The sequence below is a fragment of the Engystomops pustulosus genome, chromosome 3 (assembly GCF_040894005.1).
Source record: "Engystomops pustulosus chromosome 3, aEngPut4.maternal, whole genome shotgun sequence".
Classification (NCBI taxonomy): domain Eukaryota; kingdom Metazoa; phylum Chordata; class Amphibia; order Anura; family Leptodactylidae; genus Engystomops; species Engystomops pustulosus.
Window position 1 is genome coordinate 62,649,276 of NC_092413.1, and position 25,490 is coordinate 62,674,765.

Sequence of the window (25,490 nt, forward strand, 5' to 3'; positions counted from 1 at the left end):
CTGCCCCCTCCCAGCAAAATTTGCCATTTGAACCGGCATACTCTGAGGAACTGTTTTCTGGACCCTTCCCACAGTCACAAACCACTTGTCCGGTTGCTGATGAGCAATTTTCCGATGCCCAGGTTTTCCACCAGTCGCAGTCTGTGGGTGATGATGACCTTGTTGACGTAGTGGAAGAAGTGTGTAAAGAGGTGTCCGACGATGAGGAGACACGGTTGTCAGACAGTGGGGAAGTTGTTGTCAGGGCAGGAAGTCCGAGGGGGGAGCAGACTGAGGGATCGGAGGATGATGAGGTGACAGACCCAAGCTGGGTTGAGAGGCCGGGTGAACACAGTGCTTCTGAGACGGAGGAGAGTCCTCGACCAGAACAGGTTGGAAGAGGCAGTGGTGGGGCCAGACGGAGAGGCAGGGCCAGAGCTGGTGCATCAGCGCCAAATGTGTCAACTAGTGAAGCTCCCGTGGCGAGGGCTCCTGCGGCGAGGGCTAGATTTTCAGAAGTCTGGAGGTTCTTTAAGGAAACACCGGATGACCGACGGACTGTGGTGTGCCACATTTGCCAAACCAGGATCAGCAGGGGTTCCACCACTACTAGCTTAACTACCACCAGTATGCGCAGGCATATGAATGCTAAACACCCCACTCAGTGGCAACAAGCGCGTTCACCTCCGGCCGTGCACACCACTGCTCCTTCCCCTGTGTCAGCTGATAGTCAGCCCCCTGCCCAGGACCCTGCCACAAAAACCCCATCGTCACCTCCACGATCCTCCACAGCATCCACCAGCGTTCAGCTCTCCATACCCCAGACGCTGGAGCGGAAACGCAAATATAGTGCAACCCACCCGCACGCCCAAGCCCTTAATGTGCACATCTCCAGATTGCTAAGCCTGGAGATGCTGCCCTATAGGCTAGTAGAGACCGAGGCCTTTCGCAGCCTCATGGCGGCGGCCGCCCCTCGGTATTCGGTCCCCAGCCGCCTCTACTTTTCCCGATGTGCCGTCCCAGCCCTGCACCAGCACGTGTCAGACAACATAATCCGTGCCCTGACCAACGCCGTTTCTGACAAGGTCCACCTGACCACGGACACGTGGACGAGTGCTGCCGGGCAGGGCCACTATATATCTCTGACGGCACATTGGGTTAACTTGGTGGAGGCTGGGACCGAGTGTGACCCTGCGGCTGGTCATATACTGCCGACGCCGAGGATTGCGGGGCCTACCTCGGTCCAGGTGTTTGAGGCCTACTATGCCTCCTCCTCCTCCCACCCCTCCTCCACCTCCTCCTCCGAACGACCATCCGTGGGCATGGCGCCATCAGTCGGTAGCTCTAGGCACAGCAGCAGTGCCGTCGCTAAGCGACAGCAGGCGGTGCTCAAACTGCTGAGCCTAGGCGATAAAAGGCACACCGCCCAAGAACTATTACAGGGCATCACGGCGCAGACTGATCTGTGGCTGGCACCGCTGAACCTGAAGCCAGGCATGGTTGTGTGTGACAACGGCCGTAACCTGGTGGCGGCTCTGCAACTCGGCAGACTGACACATGTGCCATGCCTGGCCCATGTGTTAAATCTGATAGTTCAGCGTTTCCTCAAGACATACCCCAATCTGTCTGATTTGCTCACGAAGGTGCGCCGCATCTGTGCGCATTTCAGGAAGTCCAGCACAGATGCTGCCACTCTCAGGGCAGCGCAGCGCCGCCTCCAACTGCCCGCTCACCGACTGTTGTGCGACGTGCCCACGAGGTGGAATTCAACACTGACCATGTTATCCAGAGTTTACCAGCAGCGCCGAGCGATTGTAGACTGCCAGATGTCAACTTCCACCAGAACTGGTAGTCAGGTCAGTCAGCTTCCTCAAGTCTACAATGAGGAGTGGACGTGGATGTCTGATATCTGTCAGGTGCTGAGTAACTTTGAGGAGTCAACACAGATGGTCAGTGGCGATGCCGCCATCATCAGCCTCACCATCCCGCTGCTTGGCCTGTTGAAAAACTCTCTGGTCAGCATGAAGTCGGAAGCTTTGCGCTCCTCACAAGAGACAGGGGAAGAAGATTCCCTTGTTGATAGCCAAAGCACCCTTAGGTCTGTTTCTCAGCGCATATCGGAGGAGGTGGAGGTGGAGGAGGATGAGGAGGAAGAGGAGGAGAATGTTGGCGAGACACAAGAGGGGACCATTGTTGAGTCCTACACTGTTGAGCGTGTATGGGCAGAAGAAGAGGAGTTGGAGGAGTTGGAGGAGGAGGAAATGGACAGTCAGGCCAGTGAGGGGAGTGAATTCTTACGCGTTGGTACTCTGGCGCATATGGCAGATTTCATGCTAGGCTGCCTATCCCGTGACCCTCGCGTTCAAAGAATTTATTCCAGCACCGATTACTGGGTGTTCACTCTCCTGGACCCACGGTACAAGCAAAATCTTTCCACTCTCATCCCTGGAGAGGAAAGGAGTGTGAGAATGCATGAATACCAGCAGGCCCTGGTGCACAAGCTGAAACAGTATTTCCCTTCTGACAGCGCTAGCGGCAGAGTGCGTAGTTCTGCGGGACAAGTAGCGAGGGAGAGTAGGCGAGCAGGCAGCTTGTCCAGCACTGGCAAGGGTACGCTTTACAAGGCTTTTGCCAGCTTTATGTCACCCCAGCAAGACACTGTCACCTGTCCCCAGTCTCGGCAGAGTAGGGCTGATCTTTACAGAAAGATGGTGAGGGAGTACGTAGCTGACCATACCATCGTCCTAAATGATCACACAGCTCCCTACAACGACTGGGTTTCAAAGCTGGACATGTGGCACGAACTGGCGCTCTACGCCTTGGAGGTTCTTGCCTGCCCTGCCGCTAGCGTCTTGTCAGAGCGGGTTTTCAGTGCAGCTGGTGGCATCATCACCGATAAGCGTACACGCCTGTCGACTGACAGCGCTGACAGGCTGACGCTTATCAAGATGAATAAAGCATGGATTTCCCCTAATTTCAAATCTCCAGCAGGTGAAGGAAGCTCAACCTGAATAATTTATCCACTCCTCCTCCTCCTCATTTTCCTCCTTCTCCTCCTCTTTCTACAGTAAAGCAGAGGAAACTGGCTGTTTTTTGACAGGGCCCACTGGCTCTAGGTATAGTACTTTATGCATTTAATTTTTCTGGAGGGCCACCGACACGGTCCTCTGTTTTAAACAATTTTTGGGAGTGCCACATACAGGCACTCAATCTATTCAATTTTTCTGGAGGGCCACCTTTCCGGTCCTCTGTTTTAAACAATTTTTTGGGACTGCCACATACAGGCACTCAATCTATTCCATTTTTCTGGAGGGCCACCTACCTGCTCCTCTGGTTTGAAAAATTTTTTGGACTGCCACATACAGGCACTCAATCTATTCCATTTTTCTGGAGGGCCACCTACCTGCTCCTCTGGTTTAAAAACTTTTTTGGACTGCCACATACAGGCACTCAATCTATTCCATTTTTCTGGAGGGCCACCTACCTGCTCCTCTGGTTTGAAAAATTTTTTGGACTGCCACATACAGGCACTCAATCTATTCCATTTTTCTGGAGGGCCACCTACCTGCTCCTCTGGTTTGAAAAATTTTTTGGACTGCCACATACAGGCACTATCCAAATTGAATTGTCTCCATAGCAGCCTCCACACGTTGTCTCCATTGCTACCTCCAAAAGTCGTCCATATAGCTGCCTCCATACATCGTCCCTTTATCAAACGAGGTTTGTCAGGCCGAAATTTGGGTTGTTTTCATGGATTCCACATCAAAGTTGTTAACTTTGTCGCCACCCTGCTGTGTTATCCACAAAATACACTGGCAAACTTTTACCATTTACGGATATTATTTCAGCGCTTCTTGCGCATCTGTTTACATTCCCCTCACCCGCCATATCCTAAACTTATAAGAACGCTACTACACTTGATCTTATACAAAAGGTTCTTAGAAGTGCTGTTTGGGGAGTAGCCTAGAGACAGGGGCTTGGATTGGCGAAAGCTCGCCTAGCAGCGGAGCGCCAGCTCCATGCGCATCATGCGCTTCTTGCGCATCTGTTTACATTCCCCTCACCCGCCATATCCCAAACTTATAAGAACGCTACTACACTTAACTTGGTGCAGGCTGGGACCGAGTCTGACCCTGGGGCTGGTCATATACTGCCGACGCAGAGGATTGCGGGGCCTACCTCGGTCCAGGTCTCAAAGGCCTACTATACCTCCAAATCCTCCCACCCCTCCTCCACCTCCTCCTCCTCCGAATTACCATCCGTGGGCATGGCGCCATCAGTCGGTAGCTCTAGGCACAGCAGCAGTGCCGTTGCTAAGCGACAGCAGGCGGTGCTCAAACTGCTGAGCCTAGGTGATAAAAGGCACACCGCCCAAGAGCTATTGCAGGGCATTCCACATCAAACTTGTTAACTTTGTCGCCACCCTGCTGTGTAAGCCACAAAATATACTGGAAAACTTTTTTCATTTACGGATATTATTTCAGCGCTTCTTGCGCAGATGTTTACATTCCCCTCACCCGCCATATCCCAAACTTATAAGAACGCTACTACACTTGATCTTATCCGAAAGGTTCTTAGAAGTGCTGTTTGGGGAGTAGCCTAGAGACAGGGGCTTGGATTGGCGAAAGCTCGCCTGGCAGCGGAGCGCCAGCTCCATGCCAAGAACCAACTAACATAGTTTTAACTGCAGTACCTTTAATCTACTACTAGTTCACTGCCTCCATACATCGTCCCCTTATCAAACGAGCTGTGTCAGGCAGAATTTTGGATTGTTTTCATGGCTTCCATGTTAACTTTGTCGCCACCCTGCTGTGTAATCCACAAAATATACTGGCAAACTTTTATCATGTACCAATATTATTTGAGCGCTTCTTGCTCACCTTCTTTAGTTCCTCTCTGCTACCAATTGGTTTGAAGCCTGAGTCCATTTAGGGTATGTCGCCATGCCACTCTCTAGCCTTCCGCTGCTGCCGCTGCCTCTGCATGCCGTCCCCTATAGTGTCAGGGTCAATTATTGGATGTTTTAGATGCTATCTAGCTTCATTCTGTCACTCTGTCATGGCCATGCTGTTGCCCATAATTTTGGCATAATGGTGCGATTAAGCAGCCTCAGAGGCATCCATGCATGCTGCCCCTGCTGTTTCCTGTCCATTTCCGTGGTGTTTCCATCCTTTTCTGAGGTTCCCAGGTGCTTGGCCAAGCTTCCCTGTGCAGAGCCTTGGTCCCCTTGAAAAATGCTCGAGTCTCCCATTGACTTCAATGGGGCTCGTTACTCGAAACGAGCACTCGAGCATCGGGAAAAGTTCGTCTCGAATAACGAGTACCCGAGCATTTTAGTGCTCGCTCATCTCTAATCACAAACATTTTATATACTATAAATTTTTTGCATTTTTGCAAACTAGGCTCCCCCCAATTATACATACTCAGCCCCCTCAATTATACACACTTAACCCCCTCAATTATACATACTGGGGCCCCTCACTGAGCCCCCCATTACATACACTAAGGCCCCCATTATATACACTGAACTCCCCATTACATACCAGAAGCCCCCATCATACACACTGTCTGAGCTCCTCATTAACTAAACATAATTGACCCCCCACGAATTTCACACAATGACCCCCTTTCTTTTTCCCCTCTCTGAGCTGTGGCTTAGAAAAATAAAACAGTGTACTCACCTGGATACTGTCTTCTGGCTGCTGCAGTCAGACGGGTAAGGGAGCGCGGGCGTGCAATGACGTCATGATCGGGGAGGGGGGCGAAACTGCAAAGTTAGCTGAGGTAATGGTACTCGAGCGGCCTATTTTGCCCTCATCAAGTAATATTTTAAACACAGGCAGGGTCCTCCAACGGGTACAGACGGAGGCCCCTGCCATAGCACCAGGTGTCGAGGCTCACTGGGGGATTCACCCTCGACTGGCCAGTCCTACCCTGACGGAGCAATTGTTAAAATACAACAATTGTTGTATTTTAACCCCTTAAGGAGGCAGCCATTTTATAGCTTAAGGCTCGCCCCATTTTTTGTATTCTGACTTGCGTCGCTTTATATGGTTTTGAATACTGTTAATTATCAAAGCGATTCTGAGATTGTTATTTTCCCCACATGTTGTACTTCATTTTAGTTGTAAATGTTGGCTGATAAGTTTTGCGTTTATTTACAAAAATAAAAGAAAAAATTATGATTTTTAAAAAAAATGTGCCATTTTCGAAATTCTAAATCTACGCAACGTTTTCAGGCAGATAGATTTACCACCTAAATAAGTTGCTGAATAACATTTCCCATATGCCTACTTTACATTTTCATAATTTTTGTAATATCTGGATAATTTATTTTGATGTCACGCGGCTTACAAATTGAATATCGATTTCCGTTTTTTCAAGATTGACTATTTTGGGGATAAATACTGTTTTGAATGAAATTTTAAATATTAATTTAAAACCACCCTACATAATCAACCCATTTTCACATCTGCACCCCTCAAACTATCAGAAACTGCTTTTAGGAAGATTGTTAGGCACAGGAGGGATGGAGGGACCTGCAGCTGCCAGGATTTTAGTTTCTCATTGGTTCCTTTTGTAGCCTATAAACTTTTTGCTTTTTTGTTATTGGGCCAAGTGACAGCATGTTTTTTTTTTTTTGTGGGATGAGATGCTTTTTCCAGTGTTACCATTTTGGGGTTGATATCCCCTATTGTTAAAAATTTTGGAACTTTATTTGAGGTCAGGATTTTTCCCTTTTTTTTGGTGTTCACCGTATAAGCCTAATATTCATGTTATCTTTATTCTATGGGTCGATACGATAACGGGGATACCATCCAGCTGGTTGATATTGTACATATTGTACTTTGCAAATGTATCATTTTAGAGTACATACTGTATGTTTTTTTTTATCACTTTTTATTGCATTTTGTGTGGAATTAAATAGGTAAAAATAATTTTTGGCTGGCTTTTAAAGTTTTTTTTTACTGTGTTCATCATACGGATTCAATAATTATTAACTTTTATTCTACGGGTTGTTACGGACGCGAGGATATTATATATGTGGGGTTTGTGTTATGATTAAGACTTTTTGTGCATTATATGTCTCTTTATATGTTTTGGGGCTTTTGGGCACTTTTATTGCATAGGCTAACACTGTACCTTTAAGATGACATCATAGACCCCATCTTAATGGCACTACCTTCAGGTAGCCGTGGGGTCCCGAGAGCATTTAACAGGTTAAATAACCATGATTGTAGCCCACACCGACCGTGGGCGTTACTCAGAGATGTCAGTGGTAGACTACAGTGCAGAGCCGAACGAGCCTCGGATCAGTGGCGTACTAATACAGTGCTGAGCGCCAATAGCGGGAGCACGGGCAGTAGTAGCACGGCTAGGAGCGCTAAGGGGTTAAAATTATCTTCCGCAATATGTGTTAAGATTACAAATACAGCCAGTAGCATGTGAACTACAAATAATAACACCGGACAGAGGCGTGCATATCTGCCTCTAGATCTTCCTCCCTCCCCAGCAACAGAGCCAGTGATGTCATAATTAGCAGACAAAGGATCCAGAAGGAGCTTCTGTGGCATAGACAGGAGCTCCTGTTTCTCATTTGCAAAACTTTAAAAGCCAATTTTCTCCAAAACTTTAGAAGATAAAGGATAAAAGGATCTTATTTCAGGGGACACACAACACCATGTAAGTGTGTATATCTTATAGACCACACTGCTGCCGTGCTTTTTGGATCTTGGATCTTATAAGTGGTTATAGCTTTGGAACGCTATGAGATATCCAGGGGATTTTGAGATTGTTTTCTCGTGACACAATGTACTTCAAATTAGTTAAAAAATTTGGATGAAAACTTTTGTGTTTAGTTATGAAAAAAAACTAAATTTCTTTTTTTTCAACATTCTAAAATTCCCTACTTTTGATGCAGATAGTCATAGCACCCAAATAAATTCATAACTTACATTTCCCAAATGTCTGCTTTATGTTGGCATGGTTTTTTAAGATTCCACATATCTTACTAGAATGTTATGAGGCTTAGAATTTAGGTATAATTTTTTTGTAAAATCACCAAAACCCGTATTTAGATGGACCTGCTCAACTTCTAATTGACACAGAGGCCTAAATAATAGCTAGACTAGTAAATTACGCCATTATGGAAACTACACCCCTCAACGTATGAAAAACCACTTTTAAGAAGTTTCCTAACCCTTTAAGTGTCTTATAGGGGTTAAAACAAAATGGAAGTGCAGACTACAAATTCTAATATTTTTTCACAATACACTCATTTTGGGTGGAAAAAAGGCTCCACCAAGTTTGATACCCAATTTCTACCGAGTACACCGATACCCCATATGTGGTGGTAACCTGCTGTATGGGAGCACGGCCGGGCATAGAATGGAAGGAGGCGCCATCCAGAGCAGATTTGCTATGTCACATTGTACAGGCTATATATTTTTTCTTTTTTTAATGTGCAGGTATAGGGGCTTATTTCTTTTGCCACATGAGCTGCACTTTCTGGTACGTAATTTTGGGGAATCTATAGCTAATTGGTGAGATTTTATTAACTCTTTGTTGGTGGTGGAAGAAATGAAAATCATCAATTTTTAGGAAAATTTTTATGTGCTTTTTTTTTTTTGCCTGTTAACCATACCATAAAAATAGTATACTATTTTTATTCTATGGGTCACCACGATTATGAAAATACCTCATTTATATAGATTTTTTATTTTTTTCCCATTTTTACTGAAGTAATTTGGCAATAATGTTGTTAATTTTAGCATCACCGTCTTTCATATGCATAATTTTTTTATTTTTCGCCTCACAAATCTATTTAAGGGCTTATTTTTTGCGAGAAGGATTGTTCTTTTAAGTGGTCTTATTTTAGAGTGCATAACATTTTTCAAATCCCTTTTTAGAACATTTTTTATAGGGTATTAATTAAATATTATCTTTTTTGATGCGTTTTTTGGGGGGGGGTTTTACGGGATTCACTTTGTGGAACTAATAATGATTCTGTTTTATTATGCAGATTGATACGGACGCAGCGATACCAAATATGAAGGGATTTTGTGTATTTTATTCAATTTTACTGAATAAAAACTAATTTGGAGAAAATCTTGTTCATTTTAGCATCAACATCTTTTCATATGCATAACTTTTTTGTGTTTTTGTGTTTTTATGGGAAAGTGACATTTTAGGGGCTTATATTTTTATGTATTTATTTTTTATTTATTATGTGTAGTATTTTTACATGTTTTTACTTTTCCATACTTGAACTTGAACCAGCGATGCTCTGATCGCTGGTTCAAGTCCAATACACTGCTCTCAAATACTATTTCATTGTAGAGCAGTGTAAACTGTCTGAGCATGCAGGCCCATGCTCAGACAGTTTACAGTCAGACCCGGAAGGGATCTGACTGCCTCGGACATTGGGCAGCTCCGGAGCATTAGGCAGACTTCTGGGCTACCTAGAGTAGGATCAGATCCCCCGGTAAGCGGCACAGGGGATCCGATCCATAGCAGAAACGCCCTTACGTGCCGCGTCATGCTTGACCGCGGCATGTAAGGGGTTAACACCCGCGATCGGCGTCAGCTCCGATCGCGGGTGTTACAGCGCGGTGTCAGCTGTGATAGACAGCTGACAGCCGCTGCTTCTGGTACTGGCTCCATTCGTGAGCCGGTGCCAGCAGCAGGACGTTATAGTGCATCCTGGTGCGCTAAGCATCTAGCCACTGGGACGTACTATAACATCCTCTTGCGCCTAGGGGTTAAAATGAAACTACAGTACTGAGACCTAAAGCTTCTACATGCCAATAAAATGATAATCCTTAATGCCCTAAGGCAGTGAAACTTTTAGGGACTGAGTGCCGAAACTACAAGCAAAAGCCACATATTTTTCACAAAGTGCCAAATGCCAATTTAAAGTAACTCACAGCTTTCAAACGTATTGGCGTCCTGAGGACACCAATACAGTAGAAAGAAGGAGACATTTGGATTATTGTAGTTTAAGGTCTGGAGAAATGATAATCCAGCTCTGTCCACACCTCGTGCTCCTCTTGCACTTCAAGTCACTTTAAAATAGCTCTGAACGTGGCATGTCCTGAGCTGCCTGTGACTACAGGAGGTGGTCTTTGTAGTGGCTGATGGCCTGGGTGCCAACAGAGAAGACTCCGAGTGCTACCTCTGGCACCCATGCCATAGGTTCGCCACCACTGCCCTAAGGTATGACTTATAAAGGTGTTTGTCTAACATCTATAGCTTTGCATTGCTTGTTTACACATATACAATTGACCAATCCTGTAATAGTTTGCACATTTAGAGTGGAATAAGCTGCTGCCAGAAGCTACCTTGAGAGCAAAAGGATTCCAACAGGCCTAGCCAATTTCCTTACCATTAACTTGTAGTCACAAAGGGTTACCTTTTCTCATGCTTCTGTTCTTATATGGAAATAAGGTGGAAATATAAAGTAATATAGGTCATTCAATTGGTAGTGTAAAACCAATTTGTCGTCCTATATTTCACCACCCACGGTCACAGTGCGGGTTAGACAACGTGTGCTCACTGCACAGTGACGGGGTGCCATAGATGTTAAAATCAGACCGATATTAGTTCCCATTACATTCGTGTGAATGAGCCCTTATAGTTTGAATACTTTAGCAGCTCTGTTGGCTGTCTCTCTTGTTCCATTATTTCAGGGATTGTTAAAATATCACATAGACGAAGGTCGTAATTTTTATTTATTAGTTACTCCCAGTATGTTTTCAAATAAAAATCTTAAGCAAATCTTAATCTCTTGAAGCAAGGGTTCTGATCTGTTGTAATAATAGGACGTGCTTGGCAACAAAATCTAAGCAACATTCACTATTACTTGGCTCAAAATTAATGTGATAAATCATCTGCCTAAATTAAAAAAGTCTACAGAGAAACACTAAAATGCTTCCAAAATTTCCAAGATGGTATCCATGATAAGGAACACATACACAGAAGGGACATGATGTTTTGGGATATTTTTATAGCTGGGAAGAGTTTAAGACAAGCATTTAAGATGTAGATGAAAGGTGGAGCCCTGCAATGAATATGTGTTGGTTAATCGTACGTATATTAAAAAATTACAGTACAAATTACCTTAAATAGGCACATTTGGAAAATTACTTTCATTAACTGGATAGGTTTTCAATGGATATTCCTAGGCCATGCATTTATGACATATCCGGGGAGCTATACCTATTATGAGAACTCACAATGTGTCTCACTCACTTTCAGTGGAAAGGTGGTCAGACTCTCAAACAAAGATAGCTCTGTTAACAGCTTTGGCACTCCCATTGAGTATCATCCAATTGGTATACAATCATTCCAATCACAGATATATAGATACATTAGCTGGGACAACCACTTTAATTCAACACCATTACTGGGTGACTGCATCATAAAAATCATGTTTTTTTTTTTGCTTTTTTTAACAAAAGCTGATCAGGCCATGATAAGAAATATGTTGTTGATCGTTTCTAATTAAATTTAAAAAATTAAAAAAAAAAAAAAAATTTATATATATATATCAAGAATGAGTCAGCGCAACACTGGACAATAGGCTGATGTCGCTGGTAACAAAGGTGGTGACCTGCACCCCAACTTGAATATAGGTCCAACTAGTGGAGCTACTAAAACCAAAATAAAACAAAATGTACCTGCGCCAAACAAACTAACAAGTAAACAATCTCCTCTATATCACCATAAAAAACCTTATAACATGTGTGTGTATAAGAAATGAGCCATATCGTAGGTGTGATATCTTAGAGTTTGGACAGTAATTCGCTATTGAATTAAAATGGATACCTGGTGATGATGGAAACCGGACCTCCTGGTCCAAGGTGGATACAGTCCTTTTCCGTGCTGGAATCCGGAGATGTGGTATGGTCCCCGGTTGTGGTTGTCCAGAAGGGTTTTCACAGGTAATCCAATCTGGACAACAACTACCAAAAAAACCTACATTTATCTTCAAAAAAGCTAGAAACATAGGGACTCTAATAGCACCAACCGTAAAGAACAAAGTATTGGAAAAGAATGGAATACAGAAGAATTTTTTGCATTCATATGTTTTTTTTCCCTGTACCCATTGTAATGCATGCAAAACCTCAAAAAGCAAAGAGATAATTAAATATTTTGGCCCTAGCACATGTCCAGAGAAGTATAAAATAAAAAAACCACATGAATTGCTCTACCAAAGGGGTCATATATTGCATTAAATGCCCCTGTAACAAACTCTATGTGGGTCGAACCAAGAGGAAACTAAAAAACCGCATTAATGAACACAGACGAAACATCATAAAAGGGTCAGAAGAACACCCTCTATCAAAAAACTACAAACTGTTCCATCAGAAACAATTTGTGGGCTCCAAATTTTTGGCTATAGAAAAGGTGAACCCAAGTTGGAGGGGAGGAGATTATATCGCCCAGATGTCACGGACAGAAACTAAATGAATCTTTTCATTGGATTCATTAGCACCTGAAGGGCTAAACCAAGAAATAGAACTATTTGCCTTCCTGTAATGAGTGCTTTGATATATACTTTAAACCTTTTGGACACATGATGCCCTTTGAAGACAACATACATGATACCATCTTATATATAGTTATATATAGTTGTAGTGGCTACACAGAATACCGTTATTTTTAATGCGCATTTTAGCTATTATTTTAACTTTAAGTTTTGAATAAAACAGTTTTTTAACTAGAATAAGCAGAAATATTTACTCTAGGAGAGGTTTTGGTATACTTACTTAGACAGGCGATCGCTATATAAACACACCCCATGCACATTGACAAAAATTCCATTACGAAGAAGGCAGCAGCCTTCGAAATGCGTAGGAAGCAGTTTGTCTTTCTGGACTGACCGTATCGGGTGACGTCACCACACGGATTGCAATCAGAACTGTGTATGGAGCAGTAGCTACCGGCTGGGGCTCTACTCCACGTGCGAATTAAGTGATCCCCAAGTCTAAGAACATCTAGATTGGATTACCTGTGAAAACCCTTCTGGACAACCACAACCGGGGACCATACCACATCTCCGGATTCCAGCACGGAAAAGGACTGTATCCACCTTGGACCAGGAGGTCCGGTTTCCATCATCACCAGGTATCCATTTCCACATTCAATAGCGAATTACTGTCCAGACTCCAAGATATCACACCTACCATATGGCTCATTTCTTATACACACACATGTTATAAAGTTTTTTATGGTGATATAGAGGAGATTGTTTACTTGTTAGTTTGTTTGGCGCAGGTACATTTTGTTTTATTTATATTATATATATATATATACACACATGCACACACACTTGATACAGCTTGGGGTATGAACCAAATAATTGTTGGATGATTTTAGGGGCTCACTTTCCATCTATACAGATCATGTATATTTTGGGGGTTATTTAGCATGATAGCTCCCAAGTATGATAGCCCCGTCGGTTTCCATCAAGAGTCCTGGCGTAGAAATAAATGCAGCTGGTGATTTGCCACATATGAAAACATCCCTGGCTGCAGCAAGTGCGCATGTGCATGGACAGGAACTCCCGCACCGGCCCACTCCCTGCCGGCCACACGGATTGGGGAAAATAATCCCAAGTGATAGCTATAAACTAGTATTTGCAATAATTTCAGGGCTTCTCCACCACTGACGTGGCACAAAAGCCCTGATAAATATCCCCCTTTGTTAAAAGTGAACACACAGGTAATCATCAATAACAGGTTTTTTGCCTTGCTTATACTAAACCATTCCTCTATCATTAAAGTACTGTTACTTTTCTCTTTGCAGCAATAAGGGAATGGAACATCTCTACAGTATGAAGTGCAAGAATGTTGTACCTCTCTACGACTTGTTGCTGGAAATGCTGGACGCACATCGGATGCATACACCTAAAGACAAATTTGTAGCTCAACAAGAAGAAAGCCAGAGCCCTCTAAATGCTGCAACTACAACGTCACCATGCTTACAGGCTTATTATGTAAATAGAGAGGAAGCAAGTCTGCAGAGTACAGTATAAAGTCTTCTCTACTTACCTTATTTTTTTTTTTATTACTTGGTCGTTAGTGGCTAAGAAATTCCCAGCATTAAACTACCTAAATATAGTCAGTGTATCACAACGGTAAGATGCCACATATGTAAACACACTCCGGCATGCATCTATTACAAATCAATTATATTGCAGGTCTTTATAGTTGCTTGCTGTATCTCACAAGGAAAAAGAAGATTTTTTTTTTAATGAGCTTTACGCTACAAAATCAAAGCTTTATTTAATTTGTGAATGCTTCTATATGTAACTCTTTACTCAAGTGCTTTTCTGCAGCTTGTAATTCCTCGATTGGAAAGTGTAGCGAGAGCAACTCACGCATTCAGCTATCAATGTATTACATAGGTTCATGCAGAGGTTAAACATTTAGCATCAGTATATATCAATTGTAAGATCACCTTACCCACAATTATGTAAGTTTTTGTAGTTCTCATTGTTTCTATAGATATTGTTAGTTCCTTTTTATGTTCTACTGTATAAAGGTTCCATTATCCATGTTAAATGTGCCATGAAAATGCAGTACAGGCGGTCCCCTACTTAAGGACACCCGACTTACAGACAACCCATAGTTACAGACAAACCCCTCTGACCTCTGATGAAGCTTTCTGAATGCTTTACTATATTCCCAGACTGCAATGATCAGCTGTAAGGTGTCTGTAATGAAGCTTTATTGATCATCCTTGGTCCCATTACAGCAAAAAATGTTTAAACTCCAAATGTCACTGGGGCCAAAATTTTTTTTGTCTGGATCTACAATTACAAAATATACAGTTTCGACTTACATACAAATTCAACTTAAGAACAAACCTTCAGACCCTATCTTGTACGTAACCCGGGGACTGCCTGTATATTTATGAGAATACATATGGTGCCTAAAAATACAAAGGGTACAATGTTTTATTATAGTTAGTGTAGTCCTCAAGGGCTAAAAGTCATCAAACATGATTGGAAACAGTGGGTCTCAGTGGACATAACTTCAAACTTCTTTTCTGTGTATCAAAATAACGTATATGTCTTTTTCTTTGTATGGCTTTTGTAGCATTAGTCTAAAAACCTGTGGCCTTAACTGTGATAGAAATTTTATCACAATTTTCTAAATTGTACTGCTCAATTTAAAAACTCGCAATGTGAACTTTTGAAAAGAGTTGCATTAGCGCCGATGCAGTTGGAGGTCTCAGTCATAATTCTAGAATATTCTTTCATTCTTTCATTGTAGCAATTGTTGTTTTAGGTATTATTTAGCTAATAATTATTTTAGAATCAGCTTACTTAATGACTGGATCTTGAGCTTCTATGCTCACACTTGTTCTTTAATTTCTGAGACCTGACAAAATTGTAAAATCTTCTAAAACTATGCACCTAACATATGCTATCAGTGGCATATCCATTGCACTATTATACATGCATAGATAAAGATGTAAATCTGAAGCTGTGCATATTGGGGAGAGGCACTGATATCTGGAACAGTTACTGAATTTGGTCCAGATCTAGAAAACAATTATTTCCAATAATGACACTTGGTTTCCCCTGAGCTATTAACACCCAACAAAAATATACTCATAGATTATGTCTACTCTAAGTGAAGTATTTGCAAGTACTTGCTTGTGAATGCATTAAGTTGCACTATGATTGAATGTAATACCTGAGGAATTGGGGTTCATGCCCCCCAATGCATATCAGAATGGACCAAAACATGAAATTGTCTACTCTGTCAATAAAGCAGAATACAATTCATTATTCTTAAATATCACTTGACTACAAGGCAGAAGCAAAATATAGGGAAAATAGGAAAATGTTTATACTTTCATTCTATACAACTAAAAAAACTGTTTAGATTCCAATTTAAGGGTTTTTTAGTGGTTTTGTTTCTCATTAAAATGTAGCAGTGCTCCATTTGGAATGTAACCATTTGGGGTTCCCCTGTTCAGGCATCATGAACATGTTTAGAGAAAGCCTCACGCACATGGCAAAATACTACATACTACAAAATGTTGTTTGCATGTGCCTTTAAATAGAGGTACTATGTTAACCTGTTGCCTTATATACATCTTACACGATAAATCATAGCATCAAAATGCTAACAGTATCTGAAATGTCATCATGAGACTCCTATAACCAGTGGCATGACTTGAAGCTGATGGTCCCCAATACAAAGTCTGTGCCAGGCCCCCGAATATTATGTATGGTTAATAGTACTAGTGTTCTCGTATGGGAAAGTGACACTTTATGGGCCCCCTAATTTTCTTGGCCCGGTTGTGACCGAACCATCTGCAGCACCTCAAGTTACACCCCTGCCTATCACATGATCTTGGCAGAAATCATGATGTCTTAGAGAACTGAATCATTTCCTTCAGATTTCAAATCAGCGAGTCAGTTTTCATATGTCAGTGTTCAATCAAAAACCTGTGCAGGAAAAATAAGCGTCTGCCTGGAAGGGCCCTAAATTATCACAGCAGATTAAAAGAATTTATCTGAACTTTAACCTTTTCAAATGCAGCAACTAGTATTTCAACCACTTATGCATGTGAATAAAAGAACATGGATACATTATGCATGCCTTACATTTAACAAATATGTTTCCTTAATATTGCATATTCTTATATCAATAATTATCAATTAATTATACAAATAAAAGCACCTTATGTAACAGAAATGGATTTTATCCCATTGGACAATTGAATGTATTTCTTACATGTTGTCACATGATTTCTATAAACCAAAACTACAGGTATTGATTGTAGTTCACATGTACAAGTATTTGTGCCTTTTATCTTAATGTTACTTAATAAGCTCAAAGTGCAAATAAAAACGAGAATAAATAGATACCAAGCACTAAGTGTTCTAATTGTAATAATAATGGCAGCTAATATAATTGATTCTTGTTTAATGATTTAATATGTCTTTACACATAACAGCAAAATGAGCTACACCTGCTATTTTCGTCAAAATGTGTATGAGAATGTGCTAACTTTCCATCAACCCATCTTGTTTGGGAAAGATGGATTGGGCATTGTTGTTGACAATTAATGTAAGCTGTTGCTGGATCAGCAGTTTGGTAACCCACTTCTTCTTTTTCTACTATTTGGGGGAGTCACAGGGCAACAATAGCCCAGTAAACTCTTGCTCTGCCAATAAATATTGCCACAGTTGTTAACCATCTATTTTCTCCAAAGGGGTATAAATGTGTGCATTAGGCATATGGTAATAGGTACACAGTAGTTATTAAAGATTGAGAAAAGAAGTGGTTTTATGTGTAACCTATTACTGGAAAAATAATATACATACACAAAAAGATATATGAGCCCCTTAACCCACTTGAAAATAAAATTACAGCATTCTAGGTCAGGAAAAAAGTATAAAATTCAGAGAATTTTAGGTTACAGTATTCTGAGACAGAGGCTATTCTGATCAGTATTGTGTATCACAATTTGGAAACCAAAACAAGAAAAGGGACTTAAAGAGAGGAAAACATATAACAAATATAACCCTGGTTTTGGCTTTCAAATACTGATGCTATATAGTGACCAAATGCTGACCATGTGAAAGTGGCTAAAAACTGAGGATGTGAAAATAAAAAATGAAACATTTTTTACCTAAATATTTTTTCTCATAATTGAGACATTTTTTCTACATAGTATGACTTTTTAATGTCAGAATAATTTTTTTCATTCAGTCCCAGGGGTTTTGCATAACTGCAGTATCACAGGCCCTGAAAGAAATAATAAACTATATTGGGTGCAAATTTTATAAAACCAGTGAGAACAATGTATTATAGGTTCTTGTTTGAAGATGACGTGTTACCATATGTTTTAGTAAATATTTAGTAGTCACTATTCTGAAGCATCCTCTTACAACTATATTGTGCTTTTATTCTATCCCTATAACTTTATAAACCTTGAGCTTCTTTCCTACCATGGTGCCCTGCACTACTTTAACCTATAATTGAATTCAAGGGTGAATACAATGCTAGGTTTTGTCCCATTCTTTATTTATATACTTTAGGAATTATGCACTATTTAAATTAATAATTATTATTAATGAAAAGCCAAGGTACAGAAAGTATAGAACAATACATAAGCTATTAGACCTTGAAAAAGGATAAAAAGTTCAGGGCAAATGAAATTCATTAATACATGAAAATTAATACAGAGGGAAGCAGTCAGTAGATTTTACCCCATTAAACTATTAGCAACTTCTGGTAGGATATGAAATTCTTGTTCTAGTATTCCTTCTTTTATTTGAAATCTTACCTATTTATCAAAATCAAAAATTCTCATACTTCATGTAAAAACGAGGAGAGAGGAGTCAGATTTTGAGATAAGACAAGTTTAGAGGTTGCAGGGGGAGTGCCAATTTAGACGCCTCTATCTTTGGTTCTGTAGTACCTTGAAAGATCCTTTTGGCGTCATATCAAAGCTAAGAAAACCATCTGTCAGATCACATTTGGCTTCTTGTGGTTCTGCAATCTACAAATCTACTGGAGATACTGGCAGTTAAAGACATAGTTACAAATGTGAGCCTCAGTTAAAAAAATGGGAACTTGTCAGAAATTGGATTTGTACCATATCTGTCTGTATCTCTGGTTCACAGAAATACCAGTCACAAACTATCTGAAAGCAAAATTTGGTTTCGAGGTACTATAGAAACAAAGAAAGGGGCATTTAAAGTGACACTCCCTTGCAGTCTCATATTGTCACCTTGTGACTCATCTCAGGCAAATATTATTCTTCTCACCTCATTTGAAAATGACTTTGGGCATTTTAATAGGTAAATGGGTGAGATTAGACATAAAATAGGGAATTCTAGAAAAGGCATTTCATGCGACACCTAAGGGTCCTGGTAGTTTAATGGAGTAAAATCTGGTGACAGATTCCATTTTAAAGAGAATTCTAAATAAATACTTCCTTAAAACCTATGATTAAAAAGCATTGCCCTTATCTCTAAAGGGTTCCTTTCCATGGCTGTGATGTAAAAAGAATTTTGTAAACTTATATGCAAATCACCTGATGTGTGTCCAATGACACTAAGCGTGTCCAATGAGACCATGCATATGCAGTGGTTACTGCACTGCCCTGCCTCCATGTTCCTGATTGACAGGTTTCACTGCTAGGACATGCTGCTATATGGAACATTAAGAGAGAGCTCTGTTACACTATTGGGCATTTAAAGTCATGTGGCCAAGGGGATGTAATCTAAGGTTCTGACACATCTGCAATACCTGCCACACTTATGTATTTGATCACATGAAATCACAGTATGCCTCCATGGACATCGCCTTGGTCACATGACATGAAGTTCTGAATACAGAAGAGGCATGGGGAGGAGTAGATGGGAGGGGCTTGCCAAGTGGGACACACCCCCTCTGATGCCAGGGGATGTAACAAAGTTTATTTATGGGGATCTAACAAAGTTTATGTATGGGGATCTAAGGGAAACAATTTTTAGCTAAAAGAAGAGTGTCAGTTAGTTAATAGGGCTCTATGAAAACCTGTCACTAGGTGTATTTGTGAAAATATGGTGACACGTAGGACCAAATTATCAAAACACTATAAAATTATAAGGTATCATTAGATCAATACACCACCATGATGATGTGCACGGGCAGGTCTGGATACATGAGACTACAAAATTCAATACAAATAGAAAAGAGACTTGGCACACAGTCCTTGGGTTTAATTTCTAATTTTATTTTTACTTCTAACTTCTTTGACTTCCAAGGATTGCAGGATCTTTCTTCAATTTGCATTTCCCATGTCACTTTATACTTGTTGACATAGTTGACATTGTTTTTCTAGCTTTCTCTTTACCTCTAAGGCTTTGCTGTTATGGTCCTGGGATCCCTTATTAATAATACTCTAACTTGCTTGCTTTTAGTCTAACACCCGTTAACTTTGTGGGGCAGATTTATCATTAGGTTGGATCTTACGACAGTTTTTAAGAACAAGGTATTAACTTATTGGCTCTTGAGATGTTGTTTTTCACATCAGATTTATTAAAGCTACATTGATTTATCCCCAGAAAAGTTAAAAAATTTTATTGCTGAGCAAAGTCTTCTTAAAAAACAATTCGTTTTCATTTTGTTTTACATAAAAATAACATATACCACTATAGAACAACTATAAAATGACAAGCTAAAAGGACATGCATTTTAAGCTTTTATGGAGCATGTCATCAGTCTATATCAAAGTTAGAAGAAAATGCAGTATCTAAAATGCAAATGGTGTAAAACAGAGCATGAGGAGGATGTCGCTCTGACATCATGATGATCCATTTTTATGAATCATCATGACGTGGAGCCCAAGGAGTAAGTATACTGTGGGTAGAAACAGCATCTAGAGATCATCTCACACATGTATTGCATCTACAGTATACAGAGAAAAAAGGAAAAATAAAAACGACACATTTTTAGGGTGATTGAGATGATGATTAAGATGCTGTAAGCTGAATGTGAAGTAAAGTGAGGGTATTCTGTCATGCACCTCGGAGGCAGGGTCTAGGGGCCCACCAGTGGATTTAAACTGTGAGCCACTTTCAGTAAGACAGTAACACATTCCAAAGGTTAGACAAACTTTGTCTCCTGCCTTAGTTTTCCATTGCAAAACCTTTGACTCAATTACCTATATTATTGTTCAACAATAAAAGGTTATTTAGAAATTCAGCAAACCAATTTAAAAATAGAAAAACATTATGACACTAACAAATATTACGTTTGTTCTTCTCTTTTTCTTATTTATAAGGCCCAGGCCTCTTAACACTGCATTACACACGAGTTATAGAGATGATAAGTTATAACAGACTTTAGGTTATAAAACTATTATTACAGTTAAAATCATTACATGTAGATCAGAAGCTTCACAAAAGAATTGATTCATGTTAAGTAGAGGATGGCTTGTACATAGCTTTCAAAGATATGCAGCACTAGTATGAAAAAAGGTAATTGCTTGGATAATGTTAATTTTCATTAAACTTTTTCAATATTTTTAAGTATTGTAACCAAATTGAATGTAAAAAGTATGCTCTGAAAAAATATTTGCTGAGATACTTTACATTGTCAATGTTATTTGTTCTGTTAAAAAAAAAAAAAAAAGTGTTTGCTTCCGTTTTGTCCTGGATAAAATATACAAAACAATAAAATACTATGAAAAACCTGACGACTACAGAGATGTTATCTCAAACTATTTGATGTTAAAATAAAAACTAAAGAAAAAATTATTTAGCTGTTTCATTTACTCATTTGGAAAGGCAACAAATGCCTCATGTGATCTACTATATATCAGCTCTGTAAAACCACAATAAAAGTTTTAAAGGTCCTACTTTACCTCATACAAGGATGCAGGAACATTTTGTTCAACAGATAGTATGTTTTGTTCCTAAACAATAGGTTTAGTATGTGAAAGGAAATATTACTGCAGGGCAGCACAACAAAGGTTTATTTCTTTTCCTGTTACCATAAAAGAAATATTAACTACTGAAAATAACCCAAAAAACCCTATAAATACTCACCTCCTCTTCACCTTGATCCAGTTGCTGTCCGTCGCTAATTTTGATATGTCGGGATCACCTACAAAAGAAAGTTATAAAAAGCGGCAAGGAGCAACGGGACATGATTTACGGCTCTCCAGGCAACTAATTATGATTAGTGACGGACAGCACCGGGATCAGCATGAAGAGGAGCGGAGGTGAGTATTTATAGGTTTTTGATTTTGCAATTTTCAGTGTTTGATTTCTTTCAAGTTAACTATAATAAGAAAATATCTAATAAAGTCTTATTTGCAAAGTTGATGGAGCAATTCAAAAAAGGGTGAGAATGGCATATTCTTTCACTGAAAAGCAGAAAATTAAAACTGATTTCAAAATATGTTCAAAAGGTTAATGTGAGGCAGGATAGCCACCATATTATGAACGGAGCTTTCCACTTCTAGCTCTGTCCATAGTGTGAATTAATTGAGCCTGAGATGGATCATAATGTCATAGAATTATTAAGGGTGTATAAAGAGGACCCACGAGCCTCCGGCAACAATATCAAATGGTAACCATTTATGGGCCATCCCCCCCATGGTGTCATCAAAGGGCGCCAATTGGTTCCTATCACAGCCAGGACCCTTACTGAGAATCCTATGGGTGTTTTGTGTCAACATAAACATCAGGTATGTCCCGCGTGACTTGGAAATATTGTCAGATTGGTGACCGTCTCCAGATATCTGTGACTGGTCAAGGGAAATATTTTTTTCCAGCTTCTTGGTACATAGTATGGAATATTAACTCTTTAATGACATGTGATTTACTAGCTGAGCCCTCTTCAAACATATCAGTTGTCTGCAGTGTTATGCAGCAAACACTCACTGATGATCAGCAATAGGTGCAGCCTCTGTTGGTGATTTTTGATTCATGCTGCTGGAAAATCAGCAGGTGGCATTTAAATGCAATGTTATTGGGGAGTGATGTCAGAGTAAAAGCAAAAAAATGGACTAGGAGGCACCATATCCATATAAAACTGTCAAATTTTAGGACATCCATCTTCATCAGATCCTACAAATGAGCAAAAAGCACATATACATTGGTTACGGAAAGTATTCGTCCCCCTTAAAATTTTTCACTCAAATAGTTTCATTGCAGCCAATTAGCAAGATAAAAAAAAATAGATTTTTGCTCATTAATGCACTCCATATTCATAGAAAATAAATAGAAAAGTTGTTGAATGTTTTGTTTGAATTATTAAACAAAAAACCTAAAATTTCAAAATGGTCATAAGTATTTAGATCCTTTGCTGTGACACTCATATTTAACTTGCATGCTATCCATTTCCTTCTGGTCCTCCTTGAGATGGTTTTACTTCCTTATTGGAGTCCAGTTTTGTTTAATTAAACTGAATGGACTTGGCCATCCAGCCAAACTAAGAAAGGAACACATCTGTTTATCTAAGATCTCAAGGTCCTTAAGTGCACAGTCGCCTCCATAATCATTAAATGGAAGAAGTTTGGGACGACCACAACTATTCCTCTACCTGGCCATTGAGCCAAACTAAGCAATCATGAAAGAAGAGCCTTAGTGGGGTAAAGAAGAACCCTAAGATCACTGTGGCTGAGCTTCAAAGATGCAGAAGGGAGAAAGTTCCACAATCAAAGTTGCAGCCCTCCACCTGTCAGGGATTTATAGCAAAGTGTGCCAACAGATGCCTCTCCTCAGTGCAAGACATATGAAAGGCTGCATACAGTCTGCAAAAAAAAAAAACATATGAGGAATCCCAGACTATGAATATTAACATTTTCTGGTCTGATGAGACGATGGTGTTAATTCTAAGCAATATGTGTGGAGAAAACCAGGCACTGCTCACCATCGGCCAAATACAATCCCAACAGTGAAACATGGTGGTGGCAGCAGCATCATGCTATGGGGGCATTTTTAAAGGAAACCTACCATTTCAAATGGTAGGTGTAAGCTGTAAACACCGAGCACCAGCTCAGGGTGAGCTGGTGCCGGTGCTTAGTTTCGTTAGTGTTAAAACCGCGGTATCGCGGTTTTAACACTTTTTAAACTTTATAGCAGAAGCCGCTTCGGCGCTGTGCGCGACCGTGCACGCGCAGCGCCTGCGGCATTTCCTATGTAGGCGCGCGCACGATCATGCGCACGCAGCGCCGAAGCAGTTTCTTCTATAAAGTTTAAAAAGTGTTAAAACCGCAATACCGCTGTTTTAAGACTAACAAAACTAAGCACCGGCACCAGCTCACGATGAGCTGATGCTCGGTGTTTACAGCTTACACCTACCATTTGAAATGGTAGGTTTCCTTTAAGGTGCAAAGACAGGATGACTGGTTGCAATTGAAGGAAACATAAAGGTAGCCAAGTACAAAGATATTTTGGATGAAAACTCTTCCAGATTGCTCTGGACCTCAAACTGCATCCAACTGCAATAACCCTAAGCACATAGCTAGAATAACAAAGCAGTGGCTTCAGAACAAGTCTGTGACTATTCTTGACTGGCCAGCCTGAGCCCTGACCTAAACCCAATTGAACATCTCTAGATAGACTTGAAAATGGCTGTTGGTTAAGGGAAAAGTAGAGGATCTGCAAGGAAGAATGGAAGAGGACCCCAAATTCAGGAGTGAAAAACTTGTTGTATCATTCCCAAAAAGACTCATGGCTGTACAAGCTCAAAAGGTGCTTCTACTCAATACTTAACAAACGGTCTGAATACTTATGACCATGATATTTCAGCTTCTCATTTTTAATAAATTAGCAAAAATATCTACGTTACTGTTTTTCAAAATTGGGTGCAAAGTCTACATTAGTGAGCAAAAAATACACATTTCCATCCTCCTCTACCATATCTGTCTGTATCTCTGGTTCACAGAAATACCAGCCACAAACTGTTAGGGTTGGGTAACACAGAAGACAGGGGATAGTGTGCCCTGAGCTTGTCCCAACCTCTGTCCTTTCCTATAGCCCCCCCACGCTAAACCGTGGGGCGACTACTTGAAGACTCGAAATACACTGGATAAGTGTGGGAAGGGAAACACAAACAGACTGACAAACATAAAACACAAAAGAATGGTAAACTAGCCGGAGTCACAACGAGAGGGTACGTCAAGAGCAAAATCAGTAAGCAAAGAGTCAATGTCAAAAACTAGCCGAGGTCACAACAACACAGATAAAGATACAGAGCAATACAACTTAATGCAGCGAGCGAGTGATGAAGGGATTTCAAAAACTGGCACAGGTGACTAGTGAAGCTGCAATTTATGCAGCCAGAACTCCACCTCCAGAACCTAATAGGAGCTGGAAGCTTCTGGGAATTAACCCCTCAGGGTGCAGAAAAACCAGGCACCATGCAGAGGTACCACAAGTCCCAGCAGTTCCGAACACAACTCCTAGACAGCCCGAGATCTTAGCAGCCTCTGCCCGGGACGAGAAGTGGAGTTTGTGCGGATACGCGCCGGGGGTCGGAGAACGCTGCTGGCACCAGCAGAAGAACCAGGGCCTTCGGACCCCTAGATCTTAAAGATGGCTTCTGAGGATAGGCCTGATGAAATAACCTGAGTAACCGCGGAGCATGAACATCTCTAGCCAGAACCAAAGACCTATCCTCAGGACCAAAACCTTTCCAATGGACCATGTACTGCAGGGAGTTACCTACCCATCTGAAATTCACAACTTTTTCCACCTCAAGTTCCAGATTCCCCTCCACAATAGATGGAGAAGGAGGGTCAGGAAGAGGCAAAACAGGCTCAACATAGCGCTTCAGAAGACTCTTATGGAAGGTGTTATAAACGCGCCACCCTGCTGGAAGAGTAATCTTGAAGGAAACCGGGTTAACAATTTCAGTAACAACAAATGGACCTACAAACCTGGGCGCAAACTCCAAAGAGGGGACCTTCAATTTAAGATTTTTTGTTGATAACCACACTTTATCCCCCACCACAAACGTATCAGAGTTAGTGCGCCTTCT

At 40.9% G+C, this 25,490-nt stretch overlaps 1 protein-coding gene across 1 annotated transcript in view; it reads left to right on the forward strand.

Moving 5' to 3' along the window:
* Positions 1-21,223, forward strand: part of ESR1 (estrogen receptor 1) — a 467,840-nt gene extending 446,617 nt beyond the window's left edge. The window contains exon 9 of the mRNA XM_072140946.1: positions 13,789-21,223. Within this exon, the coding sequence (XP_071997047.1) occupies positions 13,789-14,017 (229 nt within the window). The 3' untranslated portion in view covers positions 14,018-21,223. The remainder of the gene's footprint in view (positions 1-13,788) is intronic.
* Positions 21,224-25,490: the final 4,267 nt, after the last annotated feature.